At 39.1% G+C, this 12,726-nt stretch overlaps 2 protein-coding genes across 5 annotated transcripts; one reads left to right on the top strand and one right to left on the bottom strand.

The window, feature by feature from the left end:
- The first annotated feature begins 1,025 nt into the window (after positions 1-1,025).
- Positions 1,026-9,640, top strand: HYLS1 (HYLS1 centriolar and ciliogenesis associated). The gene is made up of 3 exons (XM_069470713.1): positions 1,026-1,363; positions 6,205-6,334; positions 8,418-9,640. The coding sequence occupies exons 2-3, from the start codon at positions 6,321-6,323 to the stop codon at positions 9,337-9,339; spliced, it is 936 nt and encodes a 311-aa protein (XP_069326814.1). The 5' UTR covers positions 1,026-1,363; positions 6,205-6,320; the 3' UTR covers positions 9,340-9,640.
- On the bottom strand, positions 2,065-12,692 carry PUS3 (pseudouridine synthase 3). 4 transcript variants are annotated; one of them, XM_069470709.1, is made up of 6 exons: positions 12,381-12,692; positions 11,548-11,731; positions 10,213-10,340; positions 5,486-5,906; positions 4,799-5,364; positions 2,065-3,918 (listed from the first exon to the last, which is right to left on the bottom strand). In XM_069470709.1, the coding sequence occupies exons 4-6, from the start codon at positions 5,861-5,863 to the stop codon at positions 3,459-3,461; spliced, it is 1,404 nt and encodes a 467-aa protein (XP_069326810.1). In that variant the 5' UTR covers positions 5,864-5,906; positions 10,213-10,340; positions 11,548-11,731; positions 12,381-12,692; the 3' UTR covers positions 2,065-3,458. The 4 variants fall into 4 exon arrangements, with proteins under 4 accessions (XP_069326810.1, XP_069326809.1, XP_069326813.1 ...); XM_069470708.1 differs by lacking the exon at positions 10,213-10,340; XM_069470712.1 differs by lacking the exon at positions 10,213-10,340 and having other exon boundaries at positions 5,789-5,906.
- Positions 12,693-12,726: the final 34 nt, after the last annotated feature.

Genomic DNA, 12,726 nt, shown 5'->3' with positions numbered 1-12,726 from the left:
GACAGAGTCTCACTCTGTTGCCTGGGTGAGTGCCGTGGCCTCAGCCTAGCTCACAGCAACCTCCAACTCCTGGGCTCCTGCCTCAGCCTCCCAAGTAGCTGGGACTACAGGCATGAGCCACCATGCCCGGCTAATTTTTTTAATATATATTTTTTTAGTTGTCCATATAATTTTCTATTTTTAATAGAGATGGGGTCTCGCTTTTGCTCAGGCTGGTCTCGAACTCCTGAGCTCCAGCAATCCTCCTGCCTTGGTCTTCCCAAAGTGGTAGGATTACAGGTGTCAGCCACCGCGCCCGGCCAACACTGCAATTCTTTAAGAAGCTGCATGCTTACCTCACCAGACAGAGATAGAGAAATTTGTTGTAACTCTGCAATAGCCTCTGTCTAATGGTTAGAATAACTAGTGACCCAGCCCCCTATGCCAATTTAAAATCCCCCCCTCCACCCTCAAACATCCTTTCAATTTTAACAAGGTAAACCTAGGTCACTGAGTCACTTAAGATTTTTGAAGAGAAGATATTGTTGGGTATTTTGTCCAATATTGTCTGTATTTATCTACAAAAAGACAAGTTGTCTAGCTGCTATGTGGAAGTTTCCCTCTAAGTAAAGAGAATGAACAGGTCTTTGTATTAGAAAAAGAACTGACAGTTGCCTTTGTATTTTACTATTTGCAAAAATCATCTTCACATGTTCAAGGAAAGAAATGGGAGTGTGACATAATTTTAATGCAAAGGAAATAATACGTAATATATTAATCACCGTATGGTATAGCACACATACCATTAAAAAAACTTGTTTGGCTTTAGTGTCAAAAATCCTCCAAGCCCAGATAGAGTTCCACAAAGCACTATTTATTTTTTTATATGTATATGCATAATCTCATTTAAATTCACCACAATTGAAATAATTCCATTTTTTAAATGGAGAAGGTAAGATCTAAGCCCTATTTTACTTTCTTCTAACATTTATTTATTTCCTCCCATAGGACTTTTGAATTTGTACAAATATTGCCTCAGCAAATAATTTTACAGAGTTACATTTGGGCTTCTTATTGATCCACCTATGATGACTGTCTTGACTTTTTCTATGGTAACTACCAAAAATGAAGTCACTAAATCCTTACTTTTTTATATCTGATAGTATAATCAACCTTGAATGAATTTTCTTAAGATCTGAAACCATGATCCTCTGACTCCTTCACTTCTACAGAATCTCCTATGCCTTTTAGTTCCTTTTCCACATATCACTGCTTTAGAGTTGATTTTTTAAAAATAAGGAATGATTTCTCAAACTTTGTTCTTATTTTCTAGGGTTTTTTTTAACCCTTAATGCTAATGCCAATCAAGGTACATTGAAATAAGGTAAGAAACTGGAAAAAAAAAAATAACTTTGGTTTGTACTTACATATTTAAGTAGAGGATCCTTACATCAAAATTAAAGGACAAAGCAATCACATTTTAAGAAAACTCAGGGCATTATGAAGTGTTTGGTAGATGAATCCCAAAAAGCAGTAACAGTGATTCAAAATCCAGAAGACCTGGATCATATACAGTTGGCTATTTAGAATAAATTAAAAATTTTTTTTCCCCACTATTTACCAGTCTCTAAAATGGGGGTATTTTCTGGTTTCCTCTCTTCTGGGATGTAAAAGCTATTATTATGTGCCTCATTACTCTTCAGTATACCACAGGGTCACCACTCTTTTTGTATGCTATTTTACTTTCTAAACCTGGAACTCTTTCAGCAAAGTCTTATTTCTGTGGTCTACTGCCTACTGAGCACTACTATAGCACTTTTACAGCATCAGCTTATATTTCTATATTAGTAATGTTTCTAATTGTCCTACGTGTTAGTTATATTTAAACTATGAGCTTGAGGATAGAAACCGTATTTGTGTATCTGGCATCTTGAACATAGGTAGGAACAAACTAATTACTGGTTGGTAGATAGAACTTTGGGTCTCTTAAACATATGGCAGAATTATAAATGTGGGATAACACTGCAGTAATGAAAATTATTATTGAGGCAGAATGAGTTCATTTGCTTTGGGTTTATTTTTACTGTTACAAAAGATAATGTATTGTTTGCTCTTTTGAATAAATACCAATAATATGTTGAGGGTTACTTACCAACTTTGCTTGGAAAACAAGCAAAGCCCCTCCTCATTTTCCTATCTCAGTGTGCAGTACTACCACCCACTCGTTTGCTCAGATCTGAAATCCAGGAGTTATCCTGAAAGCCTCCCCACTTACAAATGACACATTCACTTACCCAGAGTCCTGTTATTTCTGTTTCCTTAATTTGAAATTCATCTACTTCTCTCCATTCCCCTTACTACAAATCTATTCTAGGCCATTATCATCAATTGCCTTGATTATTCCTACAGCCTCCTAATTGGTCCCACTGCCTTCATTCTTTCCCTCTTCCAAGCTACAGTATACCCAGAGCAATAATTTTGCTACACAATTGTATCTAGCATTTAAATTTTTTTCAGTGGCCCCTCAAGATAAAATCTAAGCTTTTTAAGGAAGGCCTGCAAGGCTCTACAGATGTGACCAACCCTTGCTTACCTTTTTAAACTATGCTCTTGTCCCTCCCAAGCCATACTGAAGTTGCCTGAATGCATATGCTGTAATCTCTAACCTTTTATACAAACTGCATCTTCTGTCTTAGACACACAGCTCTAATTCTTAATCCTCACTTTAACTGGCTCCCACTTGTTCTGCAAGATTTAGCTTAAGTATCTCCTCTTTATAAGAACTTTCCTTAAACTTCTAGACCAGGGGTAGGCAAACAATGTGGCCTACAAGTAAAAATGTATTTTTACATTTGTAAAGGGTTTTTAAAAACAATATGCAACAGAGACCATTTGTGATTCACAGAGCCTAAAATATTTACTCTTTATTCCTTCACAGAAAACATTTACCAACCTCTGCACTAGGTTTATATGCTTCATAAGGAAAGGTGCTGTGTCTTGTTTGGTTAGGTAACTTCGAGCTAGCATAATGCCTGCCACTTAATCAATTTTTCCAATCCTTAATTGATTGAAATTAATATTTTTAAATTCTTAGAAAATAAGACACTCAGGTGAAGTTCTTTATGAGAATTCAGATGAGTAACGAATAACTCATTTGCTTTGAAAAAGAACAGCACAACGAATTACACATTTGCATGAATTTAAACACAAGGCACAGATTTCCAGGAGTACATAAATAAGTACATCTCCATTTTACAATTGCTTTTTGCTTCTTTCATCTCTTAATCCTTTTAGACAAGGATGAAATAACGTTTGAACTCTTTCTTGTTAAAGCAAAATCTTCCTTAATAGGACCTTAAAGTCTTAGCTGATCATCTGAATTTCTAGTACTTCTTACAGTAAATAATTTTTTTTGTATTTTTCTACCCACCTACCACTAGTTCGTTGTTGGTTCTTAGATCCTGTTAAGTTGTTTGTGGTTAAGTGATGTTTTTTATTTCCGTATCAACACAGACCCTCTTTGTTGGTGTCTCCAACATAGTGTTCTCTTCCTCATGGAATAAATATGGGTGCTCGATGCGTCCCCTACGTACAAAATGCTGGATACGGGATTCCAATCCTTGGCATTTAGGACGATCCATCAGGGGCTTATAAGTGCGCATTTTCACTCCTTCTACAAAGGCACTGGTCTGCTTTATGACAGAGGGCTTAACATTTCTCCATTCTATCATTCCATCCATCTTTGGTCCTGTTCCACAGGGTATTGCAACAGAGTCCAGTCCTTGTAGCATACTATACAACATGTGAGTTTTGACAGCATGGTTAGCCCATAGCTGTTGTAGGTGGGTAACATTGAACTCCTGAACCTCCCGGTCATAGATCCACTCGATATTTTCAAACTTACAGTCATACAAGACTAGAGGAAATTCTACAGCCATACTAGAGAAAGAGGGAGAAGAAACAGAGTATGAGAATACATAGCAGCCATCCAACAATTCTTAAGCTTACGGTTAGCTGGGGTAAGGGGAATGGGCATGGGAAGGGCATTGATATCAATATTGAATATCCTTGACAATAGCTAATAAAATACACCACCATCCCTAACCTTTAACAACTTTGTCATAATTGCTAAAAATGCAACAAAACAGATTAACTGGATCTATATTATGTCAATGTCAATGGTAACAAGTCACCTAGAAGTGAGCTGACATTGCTTCATCATACCACTTAATGCTATTTTTCCAAATTTGTTAGTGGCATTTCAATTTTTTATAGTATGAGGAAAAACTGTATTTCGTACCTTAGGAATGAATTACTGGTATCTATCTGACCTCAGTCTGTTCTCAAAAGACAAATCTTGACTATTCTGCCTTTCCTACCATTTCAGACACTGGAAATTATGAAAGATTCAAAGTGCAGCAGTGTGACTACTTAGTAATGCAAAATAAGCAAGATTTAATAATGAATTATGTCCACTTTTTAATTTTACCAGAACCTAACAATAATTTCACTTAACATAAATTCAGAAACAAACAAAGATGTGGAAAATGAATGTCCTTTTACTTAAGAAGCCTGGTCCAAACACCTGTTTCCTTACTAATGGGATAGAACCAAAAAATTAGGAGATATCACTTATTCCTACAACACCTGTTTCCTTACTTATGGGATAGAACGAAAAAATTAGAAGATATTGCTCACTGCTACATGCACAGGTTAATATTCCACAAGTTAGATTAAAGCTTTATGAAGGCAGAATGAGTGACAGTTATTTATACAATCATGGGGGAAAGGAAGGTTGCTATATTGTTTCTTAACTTACCTATATTGAGGTTTCTGGGGATTTTTCTCTATGTTCAGTAGCTCATCAATAATCTCTGGCTTCTCCATTCCTTGGCCAATCAGAAAGAGGATAGCCATCATACAGCGGACTTGATGATAAAGGAACGCCTGACCAGTCACTTCAAATTGACATAACTGAAAAGGTTCTTGCCATCTTTCCTCACCCAGGCTCTGGCGCACTAGCTGTACTTGAGCAGACAGAATCGTCCTCTGAAAATTAATCACTCCATTGGCTACATCCATTTTACACAAGTTCCTGAAATCATGGGTGCCAACATACTTTTGAGCTGCATAATTCATGGTTTCAATATCTAAATCAGCACGAGGGAAAAAATAGCGGTAAGTCCGCTCAAGACAGCTGAACCTAGCACTGAAGCTAGGTTCTACAGGGGCCCAGGCCAGTATACGGATGTCTGGAGGGAGTACCCGATTGAGAATGTGGGTATATCGGATTTCTTTTGCAGCATCACTAGCTTCATCTTTTAAGTAAAAACCCTCTGAATCCCTGCCCCTTGGAAACTTAGAACGAAGGTCAAGAGAAATCACCTGTGGAATTAGAGAAAGATACTGTATTTTAGAGATACAAATAATCTCAGTACGCAGTATGTATACCTAGCATATCCTGGTATTGCTTCCTTTGAGAAACAGTATAATTACTGACCCTTACCTGTCCAAAGGCACTAACTCCTTTGTCTGTTCGCCCACATCGGTGATAGCTGGATGTCTGTCTGCTTTCTACTAGTCGAGTCTTGGTTAGAGCCTCAAACAGTTTCTCTTCAATGGTATTATTTGTGTTTTCCTGACTAGCAAAGCCCTGGTATCCCCAGCCAAGATAGGCTATTTTTAGGGCTATATGTCTTTGGCCATGAGCTCTGAAATCAAATGCACGCTTAGCTTTTCCACCTCCTGATGAATTTTCTCTAACATTTGTGTCCTTGGTGTTGGCATGTTCCTTTTTAAGTCTCTGTACCTCCTGCTCCAGTTCTTGTACTCTTTTTAGGAGTTTCTTGGTTTGGTTTCCATCTCTGTCATTTTCAGCCATCATATGACAACTCCAGGAATAAAGGAATCATATAGGTCCACCCTAACTGTAAAGAGAGCAAAGGGATACAACAGTTTCAGTGCCAGATTTAATTTAATGCCCAAAGAATATACTTTTGTTTGTCCAGTGAATATAAGCATTAGCTTAATTATTATGGATTGATCATCCACAGATATTATTCTTTTCCACCCTATCTGGTCAATTCACAGGGGAAAAGAGAAAAAAAATCCTGCTATCATACATAAGGTTTCTTCAAAGTAGTCAACATTGCGGGGAAATATCTACAGATTTCATTTCTCTATTCTTCATTAACCAAGATGTATGTTCTATTATCTATTATTCAGTTCCGTCTTAAAGGTGGTGCAGGAGAAGCTAGCCTAATTGAAGAAGCTTATCAGTGATTATATTTCACATTGGAAGTAGAACTGGAGACAAGATTTTCTCACTTTAAGCAGTTTTGATGGCAGAAAAAAGGTAATTAAGCGCCACTAACGTTTTTTAAAGCCAAATTTAATGCATGACCTGATAAAAAGATTTCTGTACCTCTAACAATTACAAGAGTCTGATGTAATTTAGATGTCATTGTTGAAATTCTAGTGAATTTCAGTAATCTGAAGACAACTGTACTACGTCCTTAAAATCAGGACAGTCCTAGACAATCTATGGCTGATGGTTACTTTAGTTATAGAAGATCATCTCCCCATCTTACGGCTAAGTGCTGAGTCTAGGTAGCGCATTCAGTTTTTGCCCTTTGAGTTTCTGTGTCCATGATATGTAGATTAAAAATTTAAATGTAAAAAATGAAACCATAAAAATACTAGGAAAAAACATGAAATAACTTTTAAATCTTGGAGTATGAATGGCATTTCTAATTAAAACACTCTAGAAACCCAGAAACAACAGAAAACCAAAAAATGTAACTACCTAAAAATCAAAATTTCTACCAGTAAAAAAAAAAAATCAAAAGGTAAACAAACTGGGAAGAAAAATGAATGATGGTAAAGGGCTAACTTCCTTAACATGTATTTCATGAATATATAAATCAGTTTTAACGAAAAGATCAGTAAGAAAAAGCCCAATAATCTGAGAGGTAAATGGGCAAAGACCAAGCATTTCAAATACAAACTAAAAAGCTTATAAATTTTTTAGATGCTCAATTTTACTCAATTTAAACAACTGCAAACATATGTGAGAACTATTTTTCACAGACCTGACTGCAAAGACTAGAAAGTTTGATAGTACACCACTCTGGAGAGGAAGTAGAAAAACAAGCTCTAATAACATGCTGTTAGTACAACTGTAGGTAAGCATTTTGCCAACAGCTGTCAAAATTGAATACACACATAACTTTTGACCCATCCATTCCATGTCTAGAAATTTAACCTACAAAAGTGCTTGCATGGGTATTTAAATATTTACATGATATTGATTGCAACATTAATTTTTAACAATTGGTTTAAATCACATCAGTAAAGGAATGGTTGAATAAATTGTGGTACATTCATACATTGGAATTTTATGCAGCTTTAAAGAAAATGAAATAAGTCTACATGTGCTGATATAGCTGGATCACCAAGGTTATCTTTAAGGTTCAGAAGAGTTGTGTTCTGTGCTCCTTTATGCATGTGAATATGAAAAACTTCTGGAGAAATCATAAGAAACTGCCTTTGAAGAGTAAAACCTGGTGGGGAGGCAAAATCCTTGCTTAACATTATTAAGTGCAAGTATTAGTTTTTTAGTTTAAAAAGAAAAATAGGGACACAGGAAATAGTGGGCAATAGGTCCTAGCTTAGATCCAGTCAGGAAACTAGCACTGGGTATTGGGCTGGTTGACTTGGGTACTTAGTTATTTCAATGACAAGGGTACTAGAATGAACAGGTTTATCTTGGCAACAGAAGATGTGTTAAAATTACTTAAACATAGGGAGTATATATATGTATACACGTTATGTATGTGAGTGTGTGTGTGTATGAGAGCACAATACCACTTTTGTGGTGGTTTTTTTTTAGATTAAATCACTCTTTTGATTAGAAGTAAGGACTCATTGTGAAGCCAGACTGCCTGAGTTAGAATTCCAGTTCAACCACTTAATAGCTGAGTAACCTTGGGCAAATTATTTAACTTCTCTGTGCTTCATGTTACTCATCTGTGAAAAGGAGATAATCCCACACCTGTGAGGATTACATGAATAAATGTAAAGTACACAGAACAATGGCATCCTCTATGTACCTGCTACATAATGTACATTAAGCAGTATGCCCCATATAATGTAGTCTCATATGCCTACCAGAACTCGCCTGTCCTATCCTAGGAGCTACTAAAGGTGGCAAGGCAGTAGAAACTGTGAGTAAGAGAGTGGAAATGAAAACAGGTAAGAACTAAGTTATTGCTCCTCCAAACTGTTCTGATACTGCACTGATCTCTCTTATAATTACTGAATTTATGATTGACTTAGGCATTCCTTCTCCATTTGAATGCTATAAAATGGAGAAAAGGAAATGAGCAGTTTATGAGCTGGGAATTTATTATAAAACTGACCAATGTTATCTCTTGCAGAAGGTCCTATGGGGAAACAATGGAGGAACTCATGGGACCTGATGGACAAAAATCGGCCAGTGTGGATCCACAAGAACGAATGTGGGCAGCTTCCACAGCCTTTACCCATATCTGTGCAGGGGAGGGTGAGGGAGATGTCAGGAGAGAAGCCCAATCTATCCAATATGATCCCTACAGTAAAGCTTCGATAACCCCAGGGAAGCGATCTGCTCTTCCTTTCCAACTGCAGTATCCACATGTAAAAAGTAATGTCACTTCAGAAATAGTCTCGGAGGCCTCCCAAAGATTCCGAAAGCCAGTGATGAAGAGAAAGGTGCTGCGTAGAAAGCCAGGTGGGGAAGTATTAGTGACAGATGAGTCTATTGTCAGTGAATCAGAATCTGGTATAGAAAGTGATCCGGATCTCTGGGACCTAAGACAAAGGCTGATGAATCTGCAGTTCCAAGAAGACAAGGAATCCCCAGTTGATAGTTCACAAAGATTTAATCTACCAAATGAATACCAAGGAATTTCTCAAGATCAGCTCATTCACTATTTACAAAGAGAAGGAATGGGCCCTCCAGCTTATGAACAGGACCTGATGGTTGCCAGCAGACCCAAGTCCTTTATTCTCCCAAGGCTGGACCAGTTAAGCCGAAACCGGGGCAAGGTAGACCGGGTAGCCCGATATTTTGAGTATAAACGGGATTGGGACTCAATACGGTTACCTGGTGAAGATCATAGGAAGGAACTACGTTGGGGTGTCCGAGAGCAGATGCTTTGTCGACCAGAACCCCAATCCAAACCTCAACATGTATATGTTCCAAACAATTACCTAGTACCAACTGAGAAGAAAAGATCTGCACTCCGTTGGGATGTTCGTTGTGACCTTGCAAATGGTGTCATGCCCCGCAAACTTCCCTTCCCTCTTTCACCTTCTTAAATCTTTCCCCTCCCCCCTCTTTCCAGGACTTATCTCTTCTTCTGAATAGAAAAAACTGACTTGACAAGCCCATGGGTGAACATTATAGAGTAAGGACTTCACTCACCCCTCATTGGTCTTTCCTAGCTATGTATCACATTGGCATCAGATACCACTTTACCTCCCAAATTACACTCAAATCGAGCAATTGTGAGAGAAATCATGGCAGAGACCAGACTGGTCTTTGTATTTTGTCCAATTAGTAAGCACCATTTCTGTTCTATAACCTTTTTGTCTTTGACCAAAATATGAGTTGCTGTGTTTTTAAAGTTGCTGGGCATTAAACTTATCAATTAAAGAATTTTGGAAATTTGTGAGTTTGAGTCTTATTAAATATGACCCTCGGTAAGATGAACTCAAACCTGGGCTATGATTTTGCTTCCAATCACACTGCCCATTGTACTTTCACTACCTAAAATAATGAGCCAAAAGGAAGGAACAAAATCCTACCCTTTACCCATAGTCCTAAAGAATGGGAGAGAGGTAACAGCATAGTTATCCTCACTACTAAAGGCATACGGCAAATCCAGTAGCTATGTAAAATACTTTTTTAATAGATGGTCTCAAACGTACTATAGAACACAGGATTCTAACCCAAGTTTTGTTTCAAAATTTTAATAAATATATTGCCTTCCAGTTTTTACTTCTGGGGTATTATGTTTTTTATAATTTGCCAATGAGATTTTCTTATGAATTATGTCTATCACTTGTAGGCTATTGCTACTCTGCAACAGAATTTCAAACTACTAATATCTGAAATCAGATGGATGCAAACAAATAACCAGAATCAATTTGGCCTGTTTGGGTACAGATCTGAATACTAATTCTGCTCACCTTACAGTGGAATGTGTCTGTTGATAGTTCTAATCCAATGAGGAACATCTGAAGTCTGGAAGTTGACAGTTTTAGCATTGGAGGCCAGAAGAGTAACAGCAGAAATAGTTTGCTTGTTCACAGAAAACCTTAACATAAACATGAATGACCCTGACCATTAGCATCTGCTAAAATATATTTTCTCTATAGTATTTAAAGCTGTATAATTAATTCACCCAGTTCTGCTAGGCATTTATCAGGAAAAGAAGTAATCAATGACTCAAAGATATATGTAGGATATATTCACTGCAAACTGTCCACCAATAGTGGCCAGTTTATTTAAACAGACATTTGGGAATCTTGGGAAACAAGGAAAAATGCAAATTAAGTGAAATATCCTGTGAACTACACAGCCTGATCTCAGCCATACACTCCTGTACACAGAGCACCGGGGAAGATCAAAATCCAACTCTGGGTAGTGGGATTAAAGGTAATTTTTATTTATACCTCAGGGTTTTTTTAATTACATTTTTTTTTTTACAAGCAAACCACTCTAATGATTTACCTTTATCTGGATCTCAAAGTCCAATATTACCAAAATCAAAAGTTTCCAAGTGATTACCTAGTTTAACCTTACTAACTAAAGAACTAGGCCAGGGGGTGAGTCTGGTCATAAGGCAGATTTATGGCAAAAAGAGGACCCGAGCCCAACATTTAGTACACAGTTTTCTCCAGCACACCAGAACCTCAGTGTGAAGTGCAATAGTTCCCAAGCAAACAACACCTCAGAGGGGTCCGCCAAATAACCACAAAGACGGAATTCGTGTGTGCACTAAACTTCGACTATAAACTAAAACACCCATCGCCAGACGTTCAATACATTTTTTGAAGTTAAAAAATAAAGATCAAGAATCAGTGGACTAGCAGAAGTAGCATTCGTAGCCTGTAAAGCAATCCCCAAAATGATTTGAAAATCGCCGTCACTCCCTGCCTCCCATCGCACGTACTACTTAGCGTGCCGACTTCTACTACCGTTTAGCTTCATGAGCAATCCATTCTAACAGGGTCAGGACAGATTTACCGCCACAGTCCAAGGGCCCTCTACACGCCTGTTACAGAATCGAACTAAAGAAGCCCGTACTGCTGGGAGTCTCTGCCAGGAGCTCCAGGAAGTACCGGCACAAAAGAAAAAGACGTGGTCTTAAAACGAGGTCTCACTTCCCATACACCAGCGCTTTCTTGGAAAGATTAAAGTAAGGGAAAGAGGGCAAAAAGAAGACAGCCGTTTAGCTGTGTGTCCATTTGTCCGTTCCTCTGCAGAACCCAAAGCAACACAACCCAAAAGCCCACCCTTACCCTCCGGTCGCCGACCGCAGCGCACCGCAAGACAGGAAGCCGTCGCTGGACACCGCCTCCGCGCGCCCGAGGCCTCACGGGAGTAGGCCGTGCCGTGGCAAGCGCAGTTCCGGGAGCTCAGCGCGCAGGCGCGGCGCGGCCTTCTGCCGAGCGTTTCCTGGTCTGGCCGCCGCGGATGTAGGGCCTGTAGTACGACGAGAATAAAAGGAGAAATTCTGGTGCTGTGCTGAAATAATAGAAGGGAAGTAATTTTTCAAATGTCTGCTATCCTTATCCGAAAACTAACAGATTGAAGATCCTGGCCCGATTTTGTACCTAGAGTAAAAGAAAGTTATCATTGAGAGACAAAAATATTTCCTGTTAGACTCCAAATGTGAAAGCTAAAAAAGGAATATGATAATCTCAAAACAAACGACTGAAGCGCCTTGAGGGTGGCTGAACAATCATGGAGAGTGTTGCTTCAGCACCACGGAGAGATCATAACTGCAGTTTCATTTGTGGATTTTTGTATTTTTACCTCCAATTCCAGAGATGCTGACCCAAATCTCAAAGTTCCAGTTAGCAAATTGAAAAAAAAAAAAAATGAGGTTTTTTTCGTCCAAGTTTAGCAGTCATTGTGCAAATGCAAGTATGAGGTAGAGGTCATACCGAGAGGAAAACCGTTTTCTCAGGATGGCTTTAACAAAGGGGCACATCTCAGAGTAAACATTAAAATAAGCAGGTATGTGGACACATCACAGGCATCTAGGGCAGGAGCAGAAGTTACAACTTGAACAACTCTGCTTCCTTCCCGCAACCTTCTCATTTCGGTTCGTTCTTCACATCAAACTCACCCATTTTGTCTCTCCACTTCCCTAAGCGACTCGCTAACCTCGCTTACATCTCGTAATGCGCAGGCGGAAATTTGCAGGCAGACATGGACGCGAGAGCCAGAAGGGTGGGGAGTGTAGTCTCTCCTCCCGGCGGATCGTCGGGGAGCAGGGGGCAGGGCTCTGGCCTCAGTACCAAGGTCGCTGCCGCTCACAGTCCCCGCTGCGGGCTGGCCTCGCAGAGCACGGCAGCAGCGAACGCTGACCGCGATAGCGCCGCGTCCCCGGTTTCCAACGCCTGGCGCGAAGCCGGGGCCTGCGGGACAGAAACCTGGCAGCCCAGTTCAGCACCACCCTCCGCCCGCCCCTC

This window comes from Eulemur rufifrons, chromosome 6 (genome assembly GCF_041146395.1).
Source record: "Eulemur rufifrons isolate Redbay chromosome 6, OSU_ERuf_1, whole genome shotgun sequence".
NCBI classification, from domain to species: domain Eukaryota; kingdom Metazoa; phylum Chordata; class Mammalia; order Primates; family Lemuridae; genus Eulemur; species Eulemur rufifrons.
The sequence above is the reverse complement of the archived record's forward strand: the minus strand, read 5'-3'. Positions and strand labels throughout refer to the sequence as shown.

Excerpts from the sequence above, each read along its gene's own strand:
- PUS3 (XM_069470709.1), bottom strand. The coding sequence starts at position 5,863 with ATGATGGCTGAAAATGACAGAGATGGAAACCAAACCAAGAAACTCCTA. Across the intron at positions 5,365-5,485 it reads GAGTTAGTGCCTTTGGACAG|GTGATTTCTCTTGACCTTCG; the intron begins GTAAGGGTCAGT and ends CTAATTCCACAG. Across the intron at positions 3,919-4,798 it reads CCCCAGAAACCTCAATATAG|TATGGCTGTAGAATTTCCTC; the intron begins GTAAGTTAAGAA and ends CTCTTTCTCTAG.